This window comes from Pseudorca crassidens, chromosome 19 (assembly GCF_039906515.1).
Source record: "Pseudorca crassidens isolate mPseCra1 chromosome 19, mPseCra1.hap1, whole genome shotgun sequence".
Taxonomy (NCBI): domain Eukaryota; kingdom Metazoa; phylum Chordata; class Mammalia; order Artiodactyla; family Delphinidae; genus Pseudorca; species Pseudorca crassidens.
Genome location: NC_090314.1, coordinates 50,565,369 through 50,592,379, shown reverse-complemented (window position 1 = coordinate 50,592,379; position 27,011 = coordinate 50,565,369). Strand labels below are relative to the sequence as shown.

General features: G+C 37.7%; 1 protein-coding gene across 3 annotated transcripts in view; it reads left to right on the top strand.

Moving 5' to 3' along the window:
• SMURF2 (SMAD specific E3 ubiquitin protein ligase 2) overlaps nucleotides 1-27,011 on the top strand; it is a 118,046-nt gene that overhangs the window by 31,990 nt on the left and 59,045 nt on the right. The window contains exon 1 of one of the 3 annotated variants that reach the window (XM_067715022.1): nucleotides 14,973-15,003. The exons of the other annotated variants lie outside the window; for them this stretch is intronic. Coding sequence (XP_067571123.1) covers nucleotides 14,988-15,003 — 16 coding nt within the window. The 5' untranslated portion in view covers nucleotides 14,973-14,987. Of the gene's footprint in view, nucleotides 1-14,972; nucleotides 15,004-27,011 lie in introns of those variants that run through there. 3 annotated transcript variants of the gene reach the window in all.

Here is a 27,011-nt window from a genome sequence, read left to right as displayed (position 1 = left end):
AGCCATGCACAGTAAAAAAAAAAAAAAAAAGTCTGTTTCTTTATAATCCTGAAAATACTGAGTTTTAACAGATCTTTAAAATTTTTGCCAGTTCAGTGGGTTAAAAATGTTACCATAATGTTTGTTTCAAGTTTAATCTCTTTGGTTCTTAGTGTGGTAATCATATTTTCATATTCTTATTTGCCATTTCTACTTCTGTGAATTCCATGTTTATACTGTTTTAACCATTTTTCTATTTTGTCTGACAGTTTTCTAAGTGATTTGTAGAAGCTCTTTATATGTTCTGGATATTAGTCCTCTGTTAAATTCTATATTTTTTTCTGTCATTTCTCTTTTAACTTTGTTTTATGGTAACTTTTGCCATACAGAAGTTTTAAAATGGTTACTTTTTGTGATGAGATTCAAATTTAATATTGCATAAAGATCAGATCTGGCATTATATGGAACTGACATTATTATACTAGGTTTTAACTTTTTAAGAAAAGTTTGATAAACCTTAACTGATCATAGTTTCATTTCATTTTCTTGCTGTTACTATAACATGGACATTTATTGATTGATTGCCACGCTGCGCGGCTTGTGGGATATTAGTTCCCCGACCAGGGATTGAACGCGGGCCCCCTGCAGTGGAAGCAAGGAGTCCTAACCACTGGACCCTGGCATGGACTTTTAAAAATCATCCTTCTAGGGCTTCCCTGGTGGCGCAGTGGTTGAGAGTCCGCCTGCCGATGCAGGGGACACGGGTTCGTGCCCCGGTCCGGGAAGATCCCACATGCCACGGAGTGGCTGGGCCCGTGAGCCATGGCCGCTGAGCCTGCGCATCTGGAGCCTGTGCTCCGCAACAGGAGAGGCCACAATGGTGAGAGGCCCGTGTACCGCAAAAAAAAAAAAAAAAAATTATCCTTCTAGGTATAAAGTTGCATACAGGCTTCTTTTGTTCCTAATTTAAAATAATAAGGACAGTAATTTAAATAGTTGGATTATGTCAGATGATATTGAAATGATTCAAGTCTTAGAGGGCAGTAATTTCTATCTGTATAGCTTTTTTTTTAAAGTTTTTTTCCACAGAGTTGATTTCATTGAGAATTTATGCTTTTTTCTGAGAAAAGAAAGCCTAGAAGACGTGTTTGTTTTTTGTGAAAAAAAACAGGAAAAAGAAAGTGAAATCTCGTATCACTTTGGTCTGAAAGCTCTTTCTCTTTTATTTTTTAAATTTATTTTTTATTGAAGTATAGTTAATTTACATTGTTTCTGGTGTACATCTTTTCTGTTTTAATATGCATATCATTATGTACTTGAACAAGAGATTCTACACATACACAAATAGAACTTGTGACTCTTCAACAATTTTGAGCATATTTTCTGTGAAGGTACTCTGGGGGAGATTCTGTCCTTAAATGATTAGCAACTAATTCTAGTCATGTTTACCCCCTCTCAAAATATGAAATAATTGAAACTAAAAAAATAACAAAATTCATCTTGACCAAGTAGATTTTTCCCAAGATTGTAAGGGTGATTTAACTATAGAAAACATGTTAAGGGATCACCACATTAACAGAATAGAAAAAGCATATGTTCATCTTAATTGATGTAGGAACAAATTTTAGTACCCATTTATGTTAAAAATTGCTTGTTAGCACATTTAGAAGAAACTTACTTAAGTTGGTAATGGATTATCTACTAAACTCTTTTTTTCTTTTTCTTTTTTTTTTTTTTTTTGCGGTACGCGGGCCTCTCACTGCTGTGGCCTCTCCCGTTGCAGAGCACAGGCTCCAGACGTGCAGGCTTAGCGGCCATGGCTCACGGGACCAGCCGCTCCGCGGCATGTGGGATCCTCCCGGACTGGGGCACGAACCCGCGTCCCCTGCATCAGCAGGCGGACTCTCAACCACTGCACCACCAGGGAAGCCCATTATCTACTAAACTCTTAAAGGAAAAATCACATTGAATGATTAATGATAGAATTATTTGCTTTAAATAAGGAATCAGAGCAGAAAGTCCCGTATTACCGTTTTTTAATCATCATTGAACTGGCAGTCACAGGCAGTACTTTATAAGACAAGAACAAATATAAGAATTAGGAAGGAAGACATAAAATCACATATGACATAAAAATCTAGTGTTAAGGATACTACCCTGGGATTAATGATCACCACATTTGAGGGTAGACCTAAAGGAGCCGATAAGAGTTAATCTAATCTCTAGATTAGCGCTAATCTAATTTTTAATGTAAAAGTGGTAAACGTATTTCTGCTAACTGTATTTGACAGTTTGAAGTTTTTCTTCTACTTTTAATAAACCATCAAAGTTGTTGGCCTCATTTTGGGAATAAAGTACCAGTGAGTCTTTGTGTCTAGGAGGATGGTCATTTTTTTTTATATAAATATTTTTTTAAATTTATTTAATTTATTTTTATTTTTGGCTGCATTGGGTCTTTGTTGCCGCGTGTGGGCTTTTCTCTATTTGCGGCGAGCGGGGGCTACTCTTTGATGCGGTGCGTGGGCTTCTCATTGCGGTGGATTCTCTTGTTGCAGAGCACAGGCTCTAGGCGCGCGGGCTTCAGTACTTGTGGCACAAGGGCTCAGTAGTTGTGGCTCGTGGGCTCTAGAGCTCAGGCTCAGTTGTTGTGGCGCATGGGCTTAGTTGCTCCACGGCATGTGGGATCTTCCTGGACCAGGGTTTGAACCCATGTCCCCTGCATTGGCAGGCAGATTCGTAGCCACTGCGCCACCAGGGAAGCCTGAGGATGGTCATTTTTAGTGTTAACAGAGCAAGCTGCAAATAATCTCTGAGAGTTACTTTAGAGTTCACTTTGAGAGTTAGTTATGCTTCCTTGACAAAAAAGATTTTACATGATGATATTCACCAGTAATTGGTGAATTTGCAGTTATTTATCATTCGATTCTGAGATAAATTATCCTCATTGCCTGTGGATATTCGTTAATTCATTCTACCACTGTTAACTATTCAGAGTCAAAAATAAGGTTCTGAATTTGGTATTGTGGCTATATGGATGGGTGGAAGGATGAATGAGACAGTCTCTCTTCTTACGGGGAGATCAGTTGATAGCTGCAGCGATAAAAATTATGTAAAACAGATGTTTCATTCGTGTATGTTCTGTAAAGGGATGTGTGTCAGATATATTATGGGGAAAATAGTGAAGTAATTGGGGCTATTTTTGGATTTTCTATTCTATTCCATCAGTCTGTTAATGCACCAATATCCATGTCTATTTATGTGTTAGTGGTTTTAATTATAGAGGTTTTGTAGTTTGTTTCAGTATCTGGTAGGTCTAGGTCTCTCCTTTCCCCCATAGCTTTTCCTCTCAATATTCTTTCGTGATATTTTCATGTATACTTAGCTACCAGTTTTCCCAGAAAATGATTGTTAGTATTTTTATTGGATTTTCATTAAATTCATAAGTTAACAGAGTCGATACTTTGATGATATTGAGTAAAATGTTCTAATCAAGAGCAAGGGATTTAATTGTATTTCATAGATTACACTTAATTGTGACCAGAGAGTGTACTATTTCTACTTTATGGAACTTTTTGATTTTTTTTTTTTTTGGTGGGGGTGCTCCTAATATACATCAAGAATTTAAAAATTCTTTACCTAAATCATCTCATTTAATTTTCAAAGTAATTCTGTGAAGTAGGTGGGTACAAATATTGCTGTCATATCATCATCAGAAAACACTGACCTCAGAGAGGTTAATTAATTTGTCCAAGGGTACAAAGCTAGTAAGTATAGGGGAATTTGAATTCGAACACAGAGGTGTTTTACTCTCCGCTGTGTTATACTGTCTTCTTAAATTGTTCAGATCTCTTGACAGAGAGCTCTGGAGGCCTTTGAACAGGCTTTTGTTTGTTTGTTTGTTTGTTTTTCCCCTAAGCAGTTCCTTTTTGTCCCACTTTTCCCTTCAGCTTTAAAAAAAAAAAAAGGGAGACGCAAGCATTTGTAACTTCCTTGAGAACCAAGTTTTCGGTCAAGTAGGCTGAGTGTTTTGAATTAAGAGAAGTTTGGTTTTTTCCTGCCCATCTCTCTTTTCAACAGCTGACTGACTGTAAGTCAACTGGAGATTCATTTCATTTATTTGGCAGACGTTCCCTGGGAGGGTTGATATTAGGAGAGTGTGGGGGCCTGGTGGATTATTAACCATGTGCTGTGGATTACACAGCATACTTTGGCCATTCTGCCTTCAGACGTCTGAGCTAATGGAGAAATTGGTGATTAATGTGCCAAAACTTAAGTCAAAATTTAGGGAAATTGAAAGTGTTGCCTTTTTTCCCTTTTTAAACAGAGAGGCTTAGGGTGGTTAATAGATGATGAGAGGCATATGATAGTAAAGTACAGCTTCACTGGTGATCTTCTCTAAACCTTCATTGTCTTCTGTAGAATGAGAATAATATTATTAATCCAGAGAATTTAATGAACTAATACATATAAAGTGCTTATAAATAGTAAGTGCCTGAGAAATAGTAAGCACTCAATGAGTATTATTATTGTGTGCGTACTTTTTACACCCAATAAACATGGTGTAAAAATGAGAAATGAGTTCAAAAGTAGAATTTAGGATCTTGTCACATTTCTTTGGTGTTTTTTTTGTTTGTTTTTGGAACGTATTGGTTAAATGCTTTTTGTGAAAGAGTAGATCATAGGGGCTTGGGCTCCTCATCAGTCAAGGCCAGTTAATTTTCCTTTTGGGATGTGGAACTCTGCCCTCTCAAGTACCCTTTTCCACTTCTTTCAGAATTTAAATATCCACATGTGCCTCTCATACTAAAAAGTCCTTCTTCAACCCATCTCTTTTACCTCCTGTATTTCTTCTTTTCAAGTCTGACTTTAAGAGGCATCCACTCTCACTTTTATCCATGTTTCTCACCTTTCATTTATGTGCTAATCCAGTTTTTGCCCAGTGCTCTTCCAAAGCGGTTATTGGTGAAGATAATGGTGCCCTAATTGATAAAATGAATGGAGACTTTTCTGTCTTACTTTTCTTGACTTCACTACTTCATTTAACTAGTAGTTGCTTTTTAAAGATACCATAGAGTTAGTTGAGTGCTGGCCTCAGGGGATGTTTTAAGTTCTCCCCAAAAGAAACTTGTTCTTTGTCAGTTTAGCTGGTGAGAGGCAAACTCCGGGTAATTCTTATAGTTTTCTAAGGACAGTTTAAAAAACTGATTTGTGCTAAATTTATTTCAACTCTGGATGGACTATCACCTATTTTCTTTCCTCTGATGGTTGTCCTAGAGCCTTTTTTTTTTTGTAATATATGTTAGCATTCAACTTCAAAGCTATATATTTTATTTATTTTAAAAAATAAAATTTATTTTTAAAAATAAATTTATTTCATTTATTTTTGGCTGCATTGGGCCTTCGTTGTGGTGCGCGGGCTTCTCATTGCAGTGGCTTCTCTTGTTGTGGAGCACAGGCTCTAGGCGTGCGGGCTTCAGTAGTTGTGGCTTGCAGGCTCAGCAGTTGTGGCTCACAGGCTCTAGAGCGCAGGCTCAGTTGTGGCGCACAGGCTTCGTTGCTCCACAGCATGTGGGATCTTCCCGGACCAGGGCTCGAACCCGTCTCCCCTGCGTTGGCAGGTGGATTCTTAACCACTGCGACACTAGGGCAGCCCTGTCCTAGAGCCTTTAAATAGAAACTTTTAGCTCTGACAGTATTAACAGGCACTTCTCCTGCCTTACTGCTTACACCAACCTGTTACACCTGTTTGCATGCGGTGACAAGAACTAATTTCTTGTGTCTTGGTAGATTAGTTTTCTGCACGTTTGCAGAGTAAGAGGCTTCCTTTCTTTTGTGGCATTTAATTTGAATGATATTATATATTTTTAGAAATTCCCAGTTGACTGATAATCTCTCAAATAAAGTGGTGTTCTACTTGATGCAGACATGAACACTCCTAAAACAAAACAAAACAAAAAACTCTTTTAGGATCTTTGCTAATCACTTAATCTGTATTAACTTTATATTCACCACCTAGGGGCAAAAGCAGGTGATTATTCCCTCCAGTCACCACAGGTGACTAGCCTTCCCTGTCATTAATTGTCTCCTTTTTTAAAACCACCTTGTTCACTGAGGTCAGATTTACAGCTAATCTTCATATTTTGAGAGCATTTCTGGATTCAAACTGTATATAGTCGAAAGACAAGTAGTTTCACGTCTCTCAGCTTGACACATGTTTAAAGTATAAAATAGCTCCTTCAAAGTTTGTTTTGTGATTTCTCAGGTCATTCTTCTAAACCGAACTAACACTTAGGGTTAATGTCCTTTTTTTTTTTAAAGTAGCCCTTGAGTTGACTATTTTAATTAATTAATGGCTGCGTTGGGTCTTCGTTGCTGCACGCTGGCTTTCTCTAGTTGTGGGGAGCGGGGGCTACTCTTGGTTGCAGTGCATGGGCTTCTCATTGCGGTGGCTTCTCTTGTTGTGGAGCATAGGCTCTAGGCGCACGGGCTTCAGTAGTTGTGGCACACGGGCTCAGTAGTTGTGGATCGCAGGCTCTAGAGCACAGGCTCAGTAGCGCACGGGCTTAGTTGCTCCGTGGCATGTAGGATCTTCCCAGACCAGGGCTTGAAGCCGTGTCCCCTGCATTGGCAGGCGGATTCTTAACCACTGCGCCACTAGGGAAGCCCGGGGGTTAATGTCTTTAAGTTTTCTCTACATCTTCTCTTAGGCCTAAGCCTTTACTTTCTCTACTAGTAGCCTAGGTTTCTGGATATGTATTTTTCTTGCAGTCAGGTCACCAAATTCATTTCCTTTAGACTTTAGATCAAAACTCTTATCTCAAGACAGCCTTCTGTGGTGGGTGTTCTTCTAGGCTCTTCCTTGTAGGTTTCTGAGTAGGCTTTCTTTGGTTAGTTTACCTATTTATTATTGTGATTGTTTTTCCTGGCCTCTGTTCTCTTAGTTCTTTTTTCTTTGTTTTCTGTCTCTTTTTCCTATCTTGTTCTTAAAATTTTAGCAACCTGCTGTTCATCTCAGCCTCTTTTTTTTGGCCGCGCCACGTGGCTTGCGGGATGTTAGTTCCCTGACCAGTGATCAAGCCTGGGCCAGTGAAGTGCTGAGTCTTAACCACAGGACGGCCAAGGAATTCCCTCAACCTCTTTTCTTAAAACTAACTTATCTGTCATTTTTTCTAGCCTTTCTTTCTACTGCACTGTTACTGAAAAAGGACTTCTTCAAGATACTGACCCAGAACATCAGTCCCAGTCTCCAAGATTATTTCCCAGGACATCTCTGGAAATTTCATCTCTTTAGGAACTTGGCTTACCCTGGTCTGGTTGCCCCTTTAATTCCAGTGCAATGATAATTGCTCTTACTTGCCTTAAGGAGTCTTAAATACTCTTTACAATTTATAATCATGTTTTGGGGAGGGATGAAGTTGCCACAGTAGATGAGGAGCTATTTTCTCTCTAGATTTTACCCATAAGTAAACAACAAAATGTAGTGGAGAGAGTATAGTTTTTGTAGTGAGAAAAAATTGAATTTTAAATCTTCCTTTCCCACTTTGTAGTTTTGAGGCTCTGAGTCTCAATTTCCTCATCAGTAAAATTATATCCACCTCATGCAATTGTTGTGGGACGAAAAGGACAGTTTATGTAAAAGATGATATCTAGAAGATAGTGAGCATGTACATACATAGCGAAGGGTTTTTTTTTCCCCTTTAAGAAATGGGCCCCAGTTAACTAACCTCACTGGGGTAATTATTCTGCAATATATATGAGTATCAAATCATCGCATTGGACATCTTAAACTCACACAATGTTATATGTCAGTTATATTCAGTATTTCAATAAAGCTGGAAGAAAACCCAGATCTCTCAGACTGTTAAAATAGTGACAGTCCAACACTGAGAGCATCATTCATTCAGTACAGAAATATTTATTGAGTATTTGGTATATGTCAGGCACTGTAGTAGGAGAATAGGTGTTAAGAAGACATTATCTTTATTTCTAAGGTAGCTACAGTGTGGTATTTCAATATGTTTTGGTAAGTGCAGTGGTAGAAATAAACACAGTACTGTAAGAAGACTAAGAAAGGAAAACCAAACTTGGCCAGGTCAGTAGAGGCCTGAGTTAGGTGCTGAGGATCACTTTCTGCTGGGAAATGATGATTGTGTTCAGTTTTTAAGGCTTAGTAAGATTTCGGACTTCCCTGGCGGTCTGGTGGTTAAGACTTCACCTTCCAATGCAGGGTGTGCCAGTTCAGTCCCTGGTTGGGGAACTGAGATCTCACATGCCTCGTGGCCAAAAAACCAAAACATAAAACAGAAGCAATATTGTACCAAATTAAATAAAGACTTAAAAAAGTAATAAAAGGATTAGTAGGATTTAGCCAGATGTGTAAGTTGGGGTAGAGAAGGAGGCATTCTGTATTGAAGGAGTATAGTGGCTGAAGGGTATGTTTGAGTGTATGAGATTAGGCCGGAGAAGATGGTGTTCAGGCCCCAAATTATAAAGTACCATGTGTGCTAGGGTGTTTTGGCAAGCCATTGAAGAATTTTAAGCAAGTAAGTGATAGAGTCTGAGTTCTGTTTTAGAACGTTTACTATAGAATGTGTATAGATGATGGATAAAGATTAATTTCTCAACTGCCTCTAAACTGTGTGGTTTGGTAATGCTGTTAAAATTGAGGGGGAAATGGAAAGATGAATCAGAATTTAATAGTAGGGAGAACCCTAGAAACAGTTACTAAAGAGAACAGTGAAGACTATTCGAGACCAAAAAAGTGAGCACTGAATGAAGAAATTTTACTGCCAAGCAGGGAACCTGATCTAGCACAGAGTCTAGGTAGGCTCTGGAGGACATTGTTAGGGCGAGGAGAAATGGAGTTGGTCTTTCAAGGCCAAAAGACCACAAGATACCCCGTTCTGTATTAGGAAAGCAAAGTCTCTGAGTGTTGTTGATAGGCTGGTGATACAGGTATTTGTTGGTCAGATAAGCAGTGGCCTGGCCAGAAGTGGTCTGTGTATGTGTCTTGAGTATATATGTATGTGCCTGTCTTGAGATTATGGTGTGTAGCTAGCTGCCAGTGCACAGGCTAACCTGTAAACGTGTGTTTTAACTGTACCAGGAACTAAACATAGTGAAGGTCAGTTTCACTATACTAAGAGAAAACAACAATCACTTGGTATTTGAATTAAACCACCAGAAGAATACTGTAACAATTATTTTTTAAAAAGAACATATTATTCTGTGTTTTGTTCCAGTATCTTGTGCAGAAACTTCTATATATGTAGTTAATAGCTTGATCTCTGGTGCTGGGGCAAATTGTAAGTTTCTTGGAGTCATCTGCTTCTGGAGTCCTTTTAATTAGACTCGGTTTAATTAGACTCGGTTTAAGGTCACTCAGGGGCATGGAAATTCACTGGTCTGGATTAGTAGCTTGATTTCACTGTGACACACAAACCCATGCATCAGAACCTGGAAGTTGACTGTTGTAGCTGTTGACAGGAGGTCCTGAAATGGTCCCTTTAGGTAAGGTCCTTTCCAGAGAGGAAAGGTAACTTAGTACTTGTTGGGTGAAAGACGGGGTGAATCAGGTATTTAGTGAGATTTGCATGTAAGAGAGATTTGCATAAGCTTTTAGTGGAGTTGTATCCCGGTTTTGTTGGGCATATTGTTATGATTTCATAAAGAGAGAAAGTCTTTGTCAGCTATGAGGGAACAATTGCATGGCCATTATTGATAGTGGCAAAACTTTAGGTTAGGAAAAATGAAAGTTTTCTGAAACTTTGGGGATAATTTAACAGTGGAGTTTCTGTGTTAAGAGAAGGATATTACAAAGTTTCTGTTTAACTCCTCCAGTGAAATGAATTCCTTGATTATTTGATAGGAAGGTAGGGCCCCATGTTTCATTAAGCAGTGAACTTGCTTCAGTGCCTACATGTTCGATGGTAACACCGTACCCTGCACAGGGAATATCTTTGTCATTTTTAAGATAAGTCCTTCCACAAACAATATGAAATCAGATTTGACAAAAGGGGTTATCTGTAGGATCGGACCTGGGCATAATTATTTTTGAATTACTGTTAAACAGTCATGTAGTTCCCCATCATCTGAAGAGGCGGTAGGGTTGCATGATTAGGTTTTGAACAAAGTTGAAGAGTGATAACACAAATTAAAAAAAAATCAACTTCATGAGAGGTAAGATGGTTGACAGAGTGCTGGACGTTGCTTAGAAGTAACAAGAATTGCGTAACATGTGGGACCCATCAAGTGAGTGGAGAGGGTGCCACCAGATGCAGAGAGGGTATATCTCAATAAGCAATAGGCTTCTGGTGTGGACAGTGCTGTTAAATTACTTATGGATGGACCTAGAGATTTTCATGCTAAGTGAAGTAAGTCAGACAGAGAAAGACAAATATTGTATGATATCGCTTATACATGGAATCTAAAAAAATACAAATGAACTTATTTACAAAACAGAAATAGACTCACAGACATAGAAAACAAACTTATGGTTACCAAAGCATGGGGGGGATAAATTAGGAATTTGGGATTAACATATCCACACTACTATATATAAAATAGATAACCAACAAGAACCTACTGTATAGCACAGGGAACTGTACTCAGTATCTTGTAATAACCTGTATTGGAAAAGAATCTGAAAAAAAAATGTATATGTATATTATGTATAACTGAATCACTTTGCTGTACATCTGAAACTAACACAATATTGTAAATCAACTATATTTCAGTAAAAATTTACTTATGGAAGGAATGGAGCATAGGGAAATGTTTGCTTAAGAGCCACTGGGAGTCTGAGGATCACAATTCTATTGATTGTCCTGAGATCTTGAATAAATCTGCAGTCTTTTCCATTAGATTTCTGAAGGAGCAATAGGGGAGTATGACAAAAGACACTAAGTCTTTGTTCTAGTTAATACTCAATATGAGATTTATTCCTGATAATCACTTCAGATTTAAATGGATATTGGAGTAACCTGAAGCATGACTTTGTAAAGATCAATTTGAACTCTTTAAGAGTCAGCACCATATATTCTGCCTGTGCCAGTAAAGTCTTTAGCTCAAAGGGTACAGGCTGGTTTAGGAGAGGCCAATATGTGCAAGAAAACAAGGGTGTCTAGGGCTGCTACAATTTGGCTTTGTGTACACTTTTCATTTGGGATCTCTAAAATATATATGCCTTCTGTAGAGCATTTAATTTGACGATGCTACCTACATAATAATCCTCAACCAGTAAATTATCCAGAGCAAAGATTACACTGTAGGAAGGTATCTTCCTTTTCTAATAGACTAATTGAAATTGGTAAACTTTGGGAGACTGGGAAGATAATAGGGTTATTGGTGATACCCACCACTGTTATTCTCTTAGTACTATTAGGAAGAGTAGAAAGGAATTTAAGGTAGAAACAGAAAGCCCTGTACCCAAGAATTTGCAGGCCTGTTCCTCAACAGAAAATTCATTTTGTCTAGTAACAGCAGAGAGTATAATAGGGTATTGTTGAGATGCTCAGAGATATGTCATTACCATGCATCTCTAACTTGGCTTGTTGAACTCCTTTCTCAGTTTTTAAGGGATAGTCACTTTTCTAGCACTTGAACTCCTTATGGATTCAACAAACCCCCTCGGACAGTTCTTTCCCTTATCTGTCCTAGGAGGGAATGTTAGACTTCGAGTAAGTTGTTTAATTTGAAGGGGACTTGTGTTTTTTTTTTTTTTTCTTTTCATTCTTTTAGAGTTCTTTGACAATTTTCTGTTGTAATCCATCTAAATAATCTCTTTGCTAATCCACTGACATTCTTCTCACTAATCTGGTTATTTCTGGTTTTAATCCGTTAAAAGGCTCAGGAGATCCTGTAGTGGTCTCCCTCTTGGTCTATATTAAAGTATTTCCTAAGGGTTTCTAAAATTTCTGATTATGAATAATTTTGCTTGTAATTTTGGATTTTGGTCCAATCTACTTTGGTAAAAAAGGCTTTTGCACTGGCCAGAAGCAAACACTTTCCTGTGTCTTTAGCTTTCTTTAAAGTTTGTTCTGATTTGTGGTACTCTGATCTGCATTAAGGACTCCAACCAGTTTTTTCGAACCACCTTTGACCTTCTGTTGAGGAAACTAATAGTCTGTATAAACTTGTGAAGTTCTGGAAAGTCAGAGGGGTATAGGTGTCTAAAAGTAAACTCCTCAAAAATCCTTTGGTTTTCAGTGAGCATGGGGATTCTGTCTGACCAAAGTTTGAAAGCAACAGTATGACCTTCTTTTGAAGAGTGGGATGGGTAACTCCATGATGGAAATTGTGATGGTCTGTCCCTTACTGTGTGGGTGCTCAGCAAGAGGGGAGGAGGTAGGACCATGACACCTAAGGAAGGAAGATATTAGGGGAAACCCATGATAATAAAGAAGTTGTGAGAGAAGCATGAGGTCTTCATCTGAAGAGTCAGTACATTAGGATTCTGGAAGATGGGATAAAGGCTAAACTTCGGAGGCAGGAAGTCAGGAACAGAGAAGAAGCTGCCTTTTCTTTAGTGTTTGCCAGGGACTCCTTCAAGGAAGTTAATTTTGAGTTTCTGAGGCATTTAGATGTCTTGGTGTATCAGTTTAAGAAGGCAAACTATTGCCTTGGGGGCAAGCCCTTGCTGAAATCATAAGTTCCCCAAAGTGGCTGCTGCAGTTATAAACTATCCTTGGTGTAATTATGCCGTATTATTAGACATGTATATGAACTTGGACTTTAATGAATGTACATATACTTGATTCTTTGGATTGACAGTCCTACAACAAATACCAAGAAGGAGATTGTTTTACCATTTGGTAGACAAATGTATACAGAGTTAACTAGGCAGTCGAGAGAGACCCAGTAGTCTAGTACATGCAGTCCTTGAATCTGGTCTAAACCATGAGTTTTCTGAGGAATCACTTTGACAGGACATAGGTGGACTAACAACAGAATATATATAGAATAGATCCCCTCTGTTTGTGTCACTCAAGAAAGAGACCAAACTTCTTCTACTCATGAGAAACCAGATGGCTCTGAGCCAGAATAAACAGAACCTTTGAGACAGGACGAACAAACTCAGAGCTGAAATCAGCTGAGTCACCATCAGAAGGTGCCAAAAACGTGCTAAATTCAGGGCTCTGTAGGTTCTTAAGTGTCAGTGGTCTGTCAGCTTCACTGGGTGTTTCAATCATATGATCTCCGTGGGACCTCCAAACTGTTAAAGCACAACAACTATAAGAGACCAAAGATTGTGCACTAAGTGAAATAGCTTTATTGCCAAGCATGGAACCTGAGTCTATAAGTAGGTCCTGAGGGATGGCTTCAGGGCAGGAGAAATGGGGTAGGTCCTTTAAAGCCAAAAACAATGAATTATCTTTGTTTCATAGTAGAAGAGCCAGATCTTTGAGTGTTGTTGATTGGCTGGTGATATCTGGGTTTGTTGGTTGGTAAGCATTGGACTGGCTGGAGGTAGTCTGTAGCATACATGTGGTATGGAATTATGATGTCTAACTGCCTCTATTTTCTATGTAGTATGTCCAAGTTAAGATTATATCACTCAGCTGCTACATTGGCACCAGTAGGGGAGGTGGCCAGGTTAAGGTTTACCAGATTTAGTAGTTGTCTGGATATGAGGGTGTGGGTGTTAGGAGAGAGATCTGGGTATGGTATAGGCTTTGAAAGGTGGTCTAGTAGAGAAAAATGTCTGCTTTCATGGGTCTTAATCTGTTCTTAACTCATCTAATGGTGTTCTAATTATCTGTTGATGTTCAATAAACCACCCCAAAACTTAGTGGCTTGAAACAACAACATTTAGTTTGCTTGAGAATTTGTAATTTGTTCAGGACTTGGCAGGGTCAGCTTGTCTGTTCCACTCAGCATCAGCTGGGGTGTTTCAAGGGCTGGGACCTGCATTATCTGAAGGTTTATTCACTGATATTTCTGGCAGTTCAGCTGTCTGTCAGCTGGGATCTTAGCTGGGACTCTCAACTGAAATTCCCACCAGTGGCCTCTCTATGTGGCCTGGGTCAGTTCCAAGGTGAGTACCCAGAGAGAGCCAGATCACCTCCCAAGGCCCCACCTCCAGATACCATCGCATTGGAGATTAGGTTTCAACATACAAATTTTGGAGGGACACAAGCATTCAGTCTATAACATACCCATTTTTCAACTATATCAAAGTTTCATACCTAAAATAACATCTTAATTTCCATAAAAGAACACCTTACTAAAAATAAAACATCATTATCTAGGATTTTCCAAATGTGGAAGTAAAGGTTTATGAACTATAAATAATGAAACAGTATGGCTTTTCATTTTTTACAGATTTTATTATGGTGCCTGTCACATTTTAGTCACTGTAATAGATACTCTTGAGGATAATAGACCTAATAACCCTTTGAAACAAAAATCCTAAATATTCTGACCTTGCAGGATAAATGATCTGAATATTACACTATATGTAAAAGTGCTTATGCACCTGGATTTTTCCAGTGGCCCAGAGAGCTTTCAGAGAATGAGTTTCTCCAGCTTTGTCCAGGTATGGTAGATTATATGTGTAGGTTTCAGTGGAGAACGTGCTTTTTGGAATGACTTTTCATAGAAAAGAATTTGTACCTTAGCTGTAATCTAGAGGCTGTTTGTTTGTTTTTTTGGTTGTTTGTTTTTGAAGGGAATACAGGTATGTCTTTCATGTATAATTTAGTTATTCCTAAATGTTTTTCTTTTGTGTTTAAGTAAATCTAGATACAGATTTTGTCTATTTTGTAGGTATAATTTTTTTAAGTTTTTTTTTTTATGTGGACCATTTTTAAAGTCTTTATTGAATCTGTTACAGTATTGCTTCTATTTTATATTTTGGGTTTTTGGCCGCGAGACATGTGGGATCTTAGCTCCCCAACCAGGGATCGAACCGCTCCCCGTGCGTTGGAAGGTGGAGTCTTAACTACTGGACCGCCAGGGAAGTTCCTGTAGATACGATTTTGTCTTTTTTTTTTTTTTTTCATGGCAAGATGAAATTGTTTTTAGGTAGGTTTCTAAAACAGATTCTTCTTTATTTAATTAGTAATTTGAATGAAAAAGCCTGTGTTCTCTAAAAAATCAAGGTGAATGTGTGAAATAAACTTTAGGTAAAAGTTCCGAAGTGTACTTGAAAAACATGGATATGTAAAGACCCTATGTTACTATTTTAATGTGTTTCTTAACCTAGAATCCTTTGGAAGAGGATGTGGATGAGCTTCTGAGTTTCCATAAACCCTTTAATGTATATGTGTGTGTGTGTGTGTGTGTGTGTGTGTGTGTGTGTGTGTGTAAGTACACGTTTTCATCAGATTTTCGAAGTGGCCCTTTACCACCACCATCGCATCCCCCTAAAAGTTAAGAACACTACTCTACAGCTGTGGTTTTCAAAGTGTGGTACGGAGACCAGCAGCAGCAACGTCACCTGGAAATTTAGTCCTGGGACCCCCAGGACTAAAGTCTAAAGACTCCCCAGAGAGGGGAGTCTATATATGTTGGCCCTAATCTATACTAAGCTACATGATCTACACTGATGTTAATTTGCTGACAGAATTGTAGAACAGAATACAAAATTCTGTTGAATACAAAATTCTGTAAGTATGTTCATATATTCTTGTCTGCATGGCAGTTTTATTTAACACAAATACTGTTTTGTTGATATTTAAGATTGGAACTAATATTTGAAAACATTTTGATTTATAAAATGTTAATGAATTTTGGGTTTAACATATTTTTACTTTTGGTTAAGTGCCTTTTGCTTTGAGAGTGTTTTGGTTAGCGTTGTAGATTACCTTTATTCTAATGAAGCCAGTTTTGGTTGCAAGTAACAGGAAAACAACCCACTCAGACTAACTTAACCCAAAAGAGACATTACTGGGAGGATACAGTTTTCGCACCTGAGGGGAATGTGCAGCCTGGCTTTAAGTGAGACAGGATCCAGGAAATGGAAAGCCTCAGGAACTTAGACAGCTGTTCCCAGTGGCCCCCTCAGGCCATTTAGAACTCTTCTGTTTCTAAGTGGTATGCTTCCTTCTTTGTAGTGGCTCTGACTCCCAATGCTAGTTTCACAGGAGAGAGGATCCGACTGGGTGGATCATTGCGAATATGGTGGTTGCTCATCATCCAGTTAGCTGTGATCAGGATCACACTTTTCTTCTATGGCTCATGCTGTAGCTATAGATTACATTTTATTGAGGTAATATAATTTAATAGCATTTTGATATCCTGTTAAGGTTAAAGTAGAACTACATGACTTGTATTTTGGTTAGTAGTGAGTAGTTTTCTTTTTCTCTCCAGTAACTTTTTCTAAAAAATAAGTCATCAAAAACTATTTAGTGAATATTGTAATTATATTGTAGATATAAGGTTGTTTAGTGGGACCATTCCATTATAATCTTGACTTATTTTTGCATGTGTTTGGATAGGCTGTGGAAACATGCCTTCAAATTATAATCAGACTGTGTACACATAAGACAGTATATGTTTAGCTTATGCTTTTTCCTTTTACATATTACAGATTTATAAAAATATATTGGTAGGTTTCAGATGCTTTATTTTACATACATACCTACTTGGTGTTTGAGGGGGCGTTTTGTGTAAACAGGTATCAGTTGATTTTTGGCACTTTCATTGTCAATTTTTCTTCTGCTGCCAGTGTTGATAAGGATTTGGCATTATGCCTTTCATTTAAACTCTACATAGGAAGTTAAAATGATCATTTGAATAGAACTTGGACAGGATGATGTAAATGGCAGTATGCCATTACAGAAAGAATCTAGGAAATGCTTTAGTCCTTTGCATTGGAAATTTTACTGGGGAATACTTAACAATCTTTGGGCTTGCTGTGGAATAAGAGGGAGGAGCAGTGGAAAAAGGAAGCCTTTTGTTTACTGTAAGACAATGCAGTGAATTAGAGAGAGTGGTGTTAGAACAGGAGTCTAAACATGACAAATCTAGGCAGATTCCATTGGAATGGCGAGTTATATTGTGGCTCAATCCTGAGCCCTCTTTTGGAGCTTCAGAATTTCTAAGATTTCAGTATTTTTAGTAGTTATTGAATGTGTATTCTGTGCATGGTTTTCTAAGCTGCAGGGATGCAATGGAGATCAAAAACAAGTTCTTAGCCTCATGGAGTTTAATGTTATGGTAGGGGAAGACCTTAGGAACTGAAGGGTTAGTTAGCTTAACTAACTTAATTTTTTATATTTGAAAAATGTGGGTCTTTATTGATGTTTAAATGTGATAATCCCAGGGCTCCTTGGAGAAATGACCAATTCTAGGGCTGGGGCAGGGAACATACAAGACGAGCCTAGAGCATTTTCTAGTGTCAGAAAGTACAGAAGTGTGCCCCTTCTCACCTCAGTGATGTGGGTATGTCAAACGATCACAGGAACCAACTGAAAGAGCTCCTAATGGCTAAAGCTGGCACAATTTGAACAAGAAAATAAAGTAGTATTGTATTATAACCCAGCATATAAAATAAATATTTATGAGTCCATACTCATATATGATACATAAATGAATGGAGGAGGATAGATACATTTCCTATGCAGAATTACAAATAATTTATGTAGATATTCCACTGTTAAGGAGGGGGAGAATAACTCCCTGGTCCTTAAGTGTGGGCTGCACATAGTGATTTCCTCCAAAGAGTACAGTATGGAAAGGAGGATAAAAGAGTACCTTTACAGTGGAGAAACCTTACAAACATTACTTCAGCCAGGTCAAGGTTAATATCAACAGTGATAACTCATGCTGATAATATACACCCTTGATATGATGTTATGAGAATGAGACCTTTACCTTTGTGGTCTTCCTCCCAACAACCCTTAAACCCAGAATAATCATGAGAAATCAGACAAATTCAGTAGAGGGGCATTCTACAAAATACCTGACCAGTATTCCTCAAAACTGTCAAGGTCATGAATAACAGTAACAAAGTCTGAGAAGCTATCACATCCAAGAGGAGCCTAAGGAGACATGATGACTAAATGAAATATGGTACCCTCAGTGGGATCTTGGAACAGATAAAAGACGTTATGTGAAAACTAAGGAGATCTGAATAAAATGTGAACTTACTTAATAATGTATCAATATTGGTTCATTAAATTGTGAGAAATATACTAATGTAAAATGTTAATAATAGGATAAATGGGTGTGGAATGTATAAGAATACTGGACTATCTTTATAATTTTTCTGTAAATCAGATTATTCTAAAATAAAAGTTTATTAAATTTAGTAATTCCCAGTAAACCTTGGAAATATTTCAAAAACATGAAGTTATAAAGAATTATTTTCTTATAATTAACAGTGCTTTTTATAGTTGCAGTCTTCTTTCTTATTTATGCTGGTGGCCTGTGTTTACAAACGGAGCCTATTTGGGAAACTAAATATCTTTGGCACTTTACTCTGTTAGAGTAGGTCATCAGGTACTTGAGTGACTACAGTTTTTAGAGCCTGGAAGAATGCAGAAGACCTGGGAGCTTATCCTTATTTGCACTGTTCTAAAAATAGGTTAATAAATTTGGATAATACCATGTGACAGTATACCTTTTTATTGTGTATGAGAGACAAAGCTCAATGAGATCTGTTATTAGGAAAGGGCTCCAGTAGGTAGTTGGGCCCTCTGGTAAAACAGAGTGCTTACAAATAGTTGAGGAAGCCATCCTGACTTAAAAAGATTTTTTGAACAAAAGTTAGGCTAAAGGAATCAAGGAGTGAGTTTTGTTTTATTATTTACCTTTTAGTTTGCTCATCCTTATACCTTGTCAGTGGTTTTTGGAGGATTTTCATTGATTCAGCAAGTATTTGAGTGCATATGATATAATAAACTGTAGGAGAGAGAAAAATAAGCCAAACTTTGTCTTCAAGAAATTTACAGCTTAATGGGACATAAAGGGAAGGGTTAGACATCGTGTGAGTATGTTTAATACAAGCAGAATGAGAAGGAACATACAAAACAACTAGAGCCAGTATTGGAAGTGCATAGGAAGGGAGAGATCAAAATCAGATTGTGAGAAAGGAGGAGAAATCAGAAAAGTTTTCACATGGAGTTGAAATTTGATGAATGGATAAGATTTTGAGGGTCAGTAGTTAGAATAAGGACTTCCCTGGCGTTCCAGTGGTTAAGACTCTGTGCTTCCAATGCAGGGGGCACGGGTTTGATCCCTGGTTGGGGAACTAAGATCCTACATGTCGCATGGTACACACACACACACACACAAAAATTCCCAGTAGTTAGAATAATAGCACTTGGGATGGGGAGAGCATTTTGAATAAAGGCAAAGGCAGAAAAGTCCTGGGCTTATTTCAGGGGACAAAGAGGATGATATTTTCAATGTAGGGGTTAATGAGAGAAAAAAGGGATCATGGCAGCCTCTGAGTGAGGAATCTATAGAAAAAGAAGATGGAACCTGGATTCAAAATAACCTAAGCTCATTTACTAGGTGACAGGTTAGAACGGGCCACAACTTTTGAGTTGTAGTTTCCCTTTCTGTGGATTTTATTTTATTATTGTTATTATTATTTTTTTGCTGTACGCGGGCCTCTCACTGTTGTGGCCTCTCCTGTTGCGGAGCATAGGCTCCGGACATGCAGGCTCAGCGGCCATGGCTCATGGGCCTAGCCGCTCCGCGGCATGTGGGATCCTCCTGGACCGGGGCACAAACCTGTGTCCCCTGCATTGACAGGCGGACCCTCAACCACTGCGCCACCAGGGAAGCCCCTTTCTGTGGATTTTAGAACATAACTTCCCAACTTGTAAGGGCCGAGCAAAAGACTCTGTGCACAAATTTTGGGGGCACATTATAAAATGCTTTAGATATATTATTTAAATGTGAATATTGTAAATGGAAATAGGCAGAGAGATATATGATACCTGATAGAATCTGGCAACTACTTTAGGTGTTCAGGGAGAGGGAGAGAGATAAGAAAGACATTTGCTTTCTGAATGATTGCAAGCATGTGGTGCAGTTCACAGAACTAGGGAGGTCAAAAGGAAAAAGAGCTGGTTCAGTAGGGAAGCTTATTAATTTAATTTTGAATAAAGATAATTTCAAGTGCTGGTAAGGTATCCAATTGGGTATGTGTGGTAGGCAGTTGAAATGTGGGCTTGGATTTTGAGAGAGGAGTGAGGCTAGACATACAGATTGAGACTCATCTATTTACCAAAAGCTTACTAGGTACATAAACTTTCTTATTGACTGAATATTTGTGTCTGTGTCCCCCCATATTTCATATGTTGAAACTCTGATCTGGGAATTCCCTGGTGGTGCAGTGGTTAGGACTCTGTGCTTCCACTGCTGGGGGGCACGGGTTTGATCCCTGGTTGGGGAACTAAGATCCTGCAAACCAAAAAAAAAAAAAAAAAAAAAGAAACCCTAATCCCCAGTGTGATGGTATAAGAAGGTGGGGCCTTTGGGAGGTAATTGTGTCATGAAGGTGGAGCCCTCATGATTGGGATTAGTGCCCTTCAAGAGAGATGATACTTTTGGCAATGTGAGGATACAGCAAGAAGGTGGCTGCAAAACAAGAAGGGGATCCTCACCAGACATTGAATTTGCCTGTACCTTGATCTTGGACTTGCCAGCCTCAGAACTGTGAAAAATAAATGTTGTTTAAGCCACCCAGTCTATGGTATTTATTACAGCAGCCTGAACTAAGACAGGCTTCTCACCAGCTTGTGAGAAGATCCCTTTCTTGCTGTTTAAGGTGCTTGCAACCTGATGGATTAATTTTATTTGAAGTTTTAGAGTACAAAGAATAATAGCTAATATTTATTGAGCACTTGCTGTATACCAGGTACTGTTCCAGGTGTTTTATGTGTTTCAATTTATTTAATCTTTAAAACAACACTATGAGGTGGCTCCTAGTATTCCTCATTGTAACAGATGAGATCTGAGGTAAAGAGGCATTAAGTAGTTGTTCAGGGTCACAAGTTAATAAGTGACAGCACCTGGTTCAAACACAGGCATTCTGACTCTAAGTGTTTAACTTTATATAGTGCTTATAGCTTAACACTATTGTATGCTGTTTCTGTGAATGTCTCTAGAAAAAGAGGGTAAAGGAGAGAAACCTGGGAGTGGCCAGAAAGTGATATAACTTTTCCCCTAGGTGTAGAATAGTGTTAAGGCTTCATTGCAACTATATTCTTGAATTTTATACTAAGGTTTCCTTCTCTTGGTGTTTTGATGAAGAAAGTAAATTATTGTATGATTTAGATATACTAAATAAATCTCTTGAGCAGCCACCAGTTAGGAAATGGGTCTGTTTGAATGAAGGTGTCCAGTGAGGAAGGGGCAGTGGCTGTCTCCAGTAGCACTAGCCTGATAATGTTCAGTCTGCAAACTGCATTGGAGGTCCTTAAGTCATAGTGAATTTACCATCCTTATGAATGAAGGGTAGTACTTTTATGTATTTTCATCCCCAAATTGGAGAAATGAATTCAAGGAAATTTTGATTTAAGATAGCAGAAATGCTTTTAGATAGTTTCTTAAAATAACAGCTTCTATAGTTTGCCTGCTACTTGCCAAGTACCTAGACTACATGCTTTACATTTATTTCATGCTGAATATGTTGCTTGGCTTTAGCAGAACCTTTTTTTTTTTTTTAAAAAAACGTGTGAACTTATGCCAGAACTTGATTATTATGTTTATAAGAGAAGCTTTATTTTAAAATTACCTCTGATCACTATAAGGTAAATATTTACAGTTGTGGCTAGAAGAAATAATATCTGCCCTTATGATGTCAAAGTAGATCATTGTTTTTGTGTTGAAAAAGTTTGCACTTAATTTTTTTAAAACTTATTTGTACACCCTAATCCTGTTTCAGTTTTATTCAGTTAAAAAGTATACTTGTTTGGGAAAATGTTTTGAGTAAAATCTTCATATGTTTGAAAATTTTTTTAAAAAGTAGTTACACGCATATATATGGAATCTAAAAAAAAAAATGGTTCTGATGAACCTAGGGGCAGGACAGGAATAAAGATGCAGACGTAGAGAATGGACCTGAGGACATGGGGAGGGGGAAGGGTAAGCTGGGACAAAGTAAGAGAGTGGCATGGACATGTATACACTACCAAATGTAAAATAGCTAGTGGGAAGCAGCTGCATCGCATAGGGAGATCAGCTCGGTGCTTTGTGACCACCTAGAGAGGTGGGATAGGGAGGGTGGGAGGGAGACGCAAGAGGGAGGGGATATGGGGATATATATACACATATAGCTGATTCACTTTGTTATACAGCAGAAACTAACACAACATTGTAAAGCAATTATACTCCAATAAAGATGTTAAAAAAAGTAGTTACATTTCATGAAATGTAAATTTTCATGAAGTATTTGGTTAGAATCAAAGTTTGTCTGGGTTTGCCCTTTTTTTGAAAGTGGATATATATGAATATGTATATATTTTTTATGGATATTACATGAGTTGGCTGCATGCTCACCTGCCATAATAAATAAAAACTTGCAAGGTGAAAAAAAAAGTAGTTACTTAAAAGTTGTTTGATATGAGTGAACTGGGTCATTTTCAATTGGTTAACTTGAGAAACGGTTTTGCCTTTGATGAAATATTTAAATGGTGACTTTTTTTTTTGGTAAGAGTATTTACCTCATTTTGGTAGAACCTGTATCTTTTAATACATCATCTGTATACTAATTATTAATAAATTAACTACCTACCAGATACTAAATACATGAAGCTAAACTTAGAGGCCAATTTGTTTTGTAACGTGCATGAAACGGATTGCCTAAAATTCCTTGATTAAATGGCACTGTAACAAGATATTTAGTTAAAAGCAGGTTTAATATGATTGTAGAGGTAAACTATAATCTGTTGAAAGAGAGAAATTGCTCATCTTTTGGAGGAGGTCCTTGTGCACCCTGGGTTTCTATTAGCTGTTTTTGTGAACCTGTTTCACCAGTAATTGCTTTAGCGTGTTAAGTTCCTTTAAAAAGGAGAAGCTAACCTGACAGACTATGTTCAATTCTATATATGGTGGTTAAGAGTTTGGATTCTGTGATTAGACTATTTGAATTGGTATCTCCACTTTAGCACTTACAGTGTAATCTTTGGCAAGTCTTTTATGCCTGAACCTCAATTACTTTATCTCTAAAATGTAGGTAGGGACTTCCCTGGTGGTTCAGTGGTAAAGACTCCTCACTTCCACTGCAGGGGGCACGGGTTCAATCCCTGGTTGGGGAACTAAGATCCCACATGCTGCGTGGCCAAAAAAAAAAAATATAAAATGTAGGTAATGCTACTACTTAACTTCACAGAGTGGTTGGTATACACTTGCACATAGTAAATATTCAATAAATGTTATCCAGTCTTTTTATATTCCTTACTAAAATTCCTTTTTATTTAATGTACTATTTAATAAATGGACTTTTACTCTTAACAGCATATTAAGAAATATTTTCTTACCAATAAATATTTACATAATTTTAATGGCTGTGTAATATTTGTGCATGCTATTTGTCATCCTTAACTATTTCGTTATGGTATAAATAAGGTTGTATCTGATATTTCTGCTAAGTACAGCATTTTGTAGTAATGCTTTTCTGGGATAATAACGCTCTTGAATATGAATCTTTGTGTAGTGCTCCTGTTTCAAGCAACAATAACTGAAACATATATAAGAACTATATTGTGTACACATTGTCAATAGAACTTAAATTTTGTGTTTAGGAGTTGAGGTAGAGGTTGTTTCTTGGAACAGAAAGATCTAAATTGTCATGTGCCCGTGATCAGGAAGGGTGTATATTGTAGACATTTTTAAAGCACTAGGCCATCCTGTTGGAATTTGTTTAGGAATGCTGTCCTCAACTTCAGTTTTATTTTACGATGGTAATATAAGTTCAGAGAAAATACAGAGTAATCTACTCTGTTGAAAAAGAGTCTGTACAACTTGCAGGAACAGTACTATATTATAAAATCTGTTTTTGTGGGGTGAAGGAAAATGGGATATCTGAGTGGTTTTTTTCTTTCTCTCAAGCAGCCTCATTCCGATCAGCAGTGTAATTAGAATGCAACTCCAATCTGGAGGAGGAAAGGAAATTTTTGGCAAGAAGATACTGAGCAGTTGGGAGTTTTATTCAGATTTAGCATAGGCAGCCATTCATTATGAGTACAACTCAGTAAGAGCAGCAATAGCATTCTATTTTTGCAGCTGAGATTTATACTCTGATATTATTAGATGGTGTGTTGCATATAGATAGCTCTTTTCCAACCAGAAAAAGAAATTATCAGCTTAAAAGAAATGATAATATTTATTGCATCTGCACTTCTGCAAATAGTTTCTTCCAATCACTGCCTCAAATAAAATAGACTAAAGGAGATTTTTATGAAATTTAAAAATATTTCTTGAGAAAACAACAAAAATGGCATGATATTATACCTGACCTGCAAGCTCTGAGGGCAAAGGACTGTGTCTTATTTATCTTTGTATCTGCAGAATCTATCATTGCACTTGGCACAAAGTGGGTGTTCAGGAAATGTTAATGAAAGAGTGAATGAAGGAGTGCTCCCTTCTCATTAAGCATCTCAAGGTGGTCACATCTGGGGACTTCCCTGGTGGGTGCAGTGGTTAAGAATCTGTCTGCCAGTGCAGAGGTCACAGGTTTGAGCCCTGGTGTGGGAGGATCCCACATGCAGCGGAGCAGCTAAGCCCGTGCACCACAACTACTGAGCCTACACTTTAGAGCCCATGAGCCACAACTGCTGAAGCCTGCGAGCCACAACTACTGAAGCCTGCGCACCTAGAGCCCGTGCCGTGCAACAAGAGAAGCCACCGCAATGAGAAGCCCACGCACCGCAATGAAGAGTGGTCCCTGCTCGCCGCAACTAGAGAAAGCCTGTGTGCAGGATTGAAGACCCAGCACAGCCAAGAATGAATGAATGAATGAATGAATAAATAAATTTATTTTAAAAAAGATGGTCACATAAATAAGTAAACAAATTTAATTATTAAAAAAAAAAAAAAAGATGGTCACATCTCCTTGTGTGTGAAATAGAGAGGAAGTTACCAGTATCCCAGCAAGGCTGATCTTGCCTTATTTTGATTATCTCCTCTATCTATTTCACACCCATCTATCTGCTGAAGAGTAGAATAGCTAGAACAGGTTTTAGGTTTTGGGAGTGTACACATAAGAATGAGAAATGCTTTGAAGGAATTTGAGAAGGGTAGTAACATGATCAAATTAGTCTAGTAAAATTAATCCAGTGCGGATCTACAGGCTGTGTGAGACATGGTCCCTAATGGAATTTGAAGTAATGGTACTGTGCTGGTATAATGCCACATTTGTAGTTATCAGTGATGATAAATATCTGGAGTCCAGTATAATGTTTTGTTTTAGTACAGAAATTAGTGGAAGTTGATTGAATTATATTCTTCAGAATTCTGCACCTTTCTTTATAAATTATTTCAATAGAAAACTTACTAAACATTCAAAACTTTGAAATATTGATAGCTGTCTAGGAGAAAGTCTACACTCCGTAGCCTTTGTTCTGGCCCCACCCCCCTTACAGGGTTTCTCTCCTGCTAGTCCCTTCCAGTAATTTAGTGTTTCTCAACATTATTTTTTACCTCTCTCCTGTAATAATCATTTAGAAAACAAAAATGAAAGTTCTTCTGCACCGCTACCCTTCCCAAGTGCCACGATTCCCAATCTTGGCTCCACTTTCTATAGTTTCTGTTACAAAAAATGATTTACAAATATAAATTTGTGCAAATATAAATGTAAAATTATACTACAAATATAAAAATCACATTATAATATTATACATACATTCCTCAGGAGATTCTCATATATACCTCCTTAGCTGAGAATTTTGTTATGGTAACAAATAGGAGTTTGTCCTAGTGAAATTCATTAATTCATTGAGCATTTACTGAGCTCTTATAATTGGTACCAAGGACAGAAAGAGCAGTGGGCTGTGGTTCTAGTACCCAGAGTACATTCCCAAGAAAAAGAACAGTAAAGGCTCCAAGGGGTAAAAATTTATTTATATAAACAAATTACCAAAATCTGAAATGGTGCTTGACAATTTCCTTTTAAAATTTACAAGTGCAAGTTTTTGCTTTTATGGTATAAATAATTAAAAGACTGTCTGGAGCTTTTGAGATATAGTGTTAAAGTTAGCAGTCTGACCAATCTTGATATTTCTTTGTTTTAAATTAGTCTTGTTTCTCTGTGTTATCTTCCTTAGTCTCAGGGTTGCTAAAATTTCTCTTTATAAACTTTGAACCCAACTTTAAAGTTCATTCTTCTCTCGATTTTTTCAATTACCCTTTAAAACTTAGTCATATATTAGCAACATCTTATTTGTGATTAAAAGAAAATTTGTCAAACATGACCTGATGAGTATGTTTTAAATAGAGGGAAATGATAACAATGAGATTTCATTAAGTAAAAATTATGATTACTTGCAGATTGGTAATCTGTCACATAGTATAAAAAAATCGCCCTTTCAATGAAATTATTTTAGATTATTTTGGAGTTTGTTTTATTCATTTAGCATTTTACCATCAAACGCCTGGCACAGTGTTTGCTTGGTGCGGGAGATATAAAGAAATGATGCAGACATGATTTATGCTGGATAGAGTTTACCACGTTTGTAGTTATAAGCAACATTCTAAACTTAAACACTTATAATAAAGTGTAACTAGTGCCGGTGATAAGTATGGGCTTCTGTGAAAATACAAGTGGGCAGAAGGTTCAGAGAAACACGTTCTAAAAAGCTTCCTTCCCTTTTGAGACCTAAAAGATGAGTAGGTGAAGAAGCCTGGGAAAAATATTTCAGGCGGAGGGAATGGCACGTGAAGGCTGTGGGTGAGAAATGGAATGTATTTGAGAAAGTGAAGGTTTAGTGTGGCTGGATCTTGGACTTGGATTCTTGGAGGGGAGGGGTGGTGATGGAAGATGAGGTCAGAGAGGTAAACAGGAGCCAGGGCCTGATGGGTTTGTAAACCAAATAGGTTTTGGGCAAGACCTTGGCAATGTTCTGAGAATGGAGGTC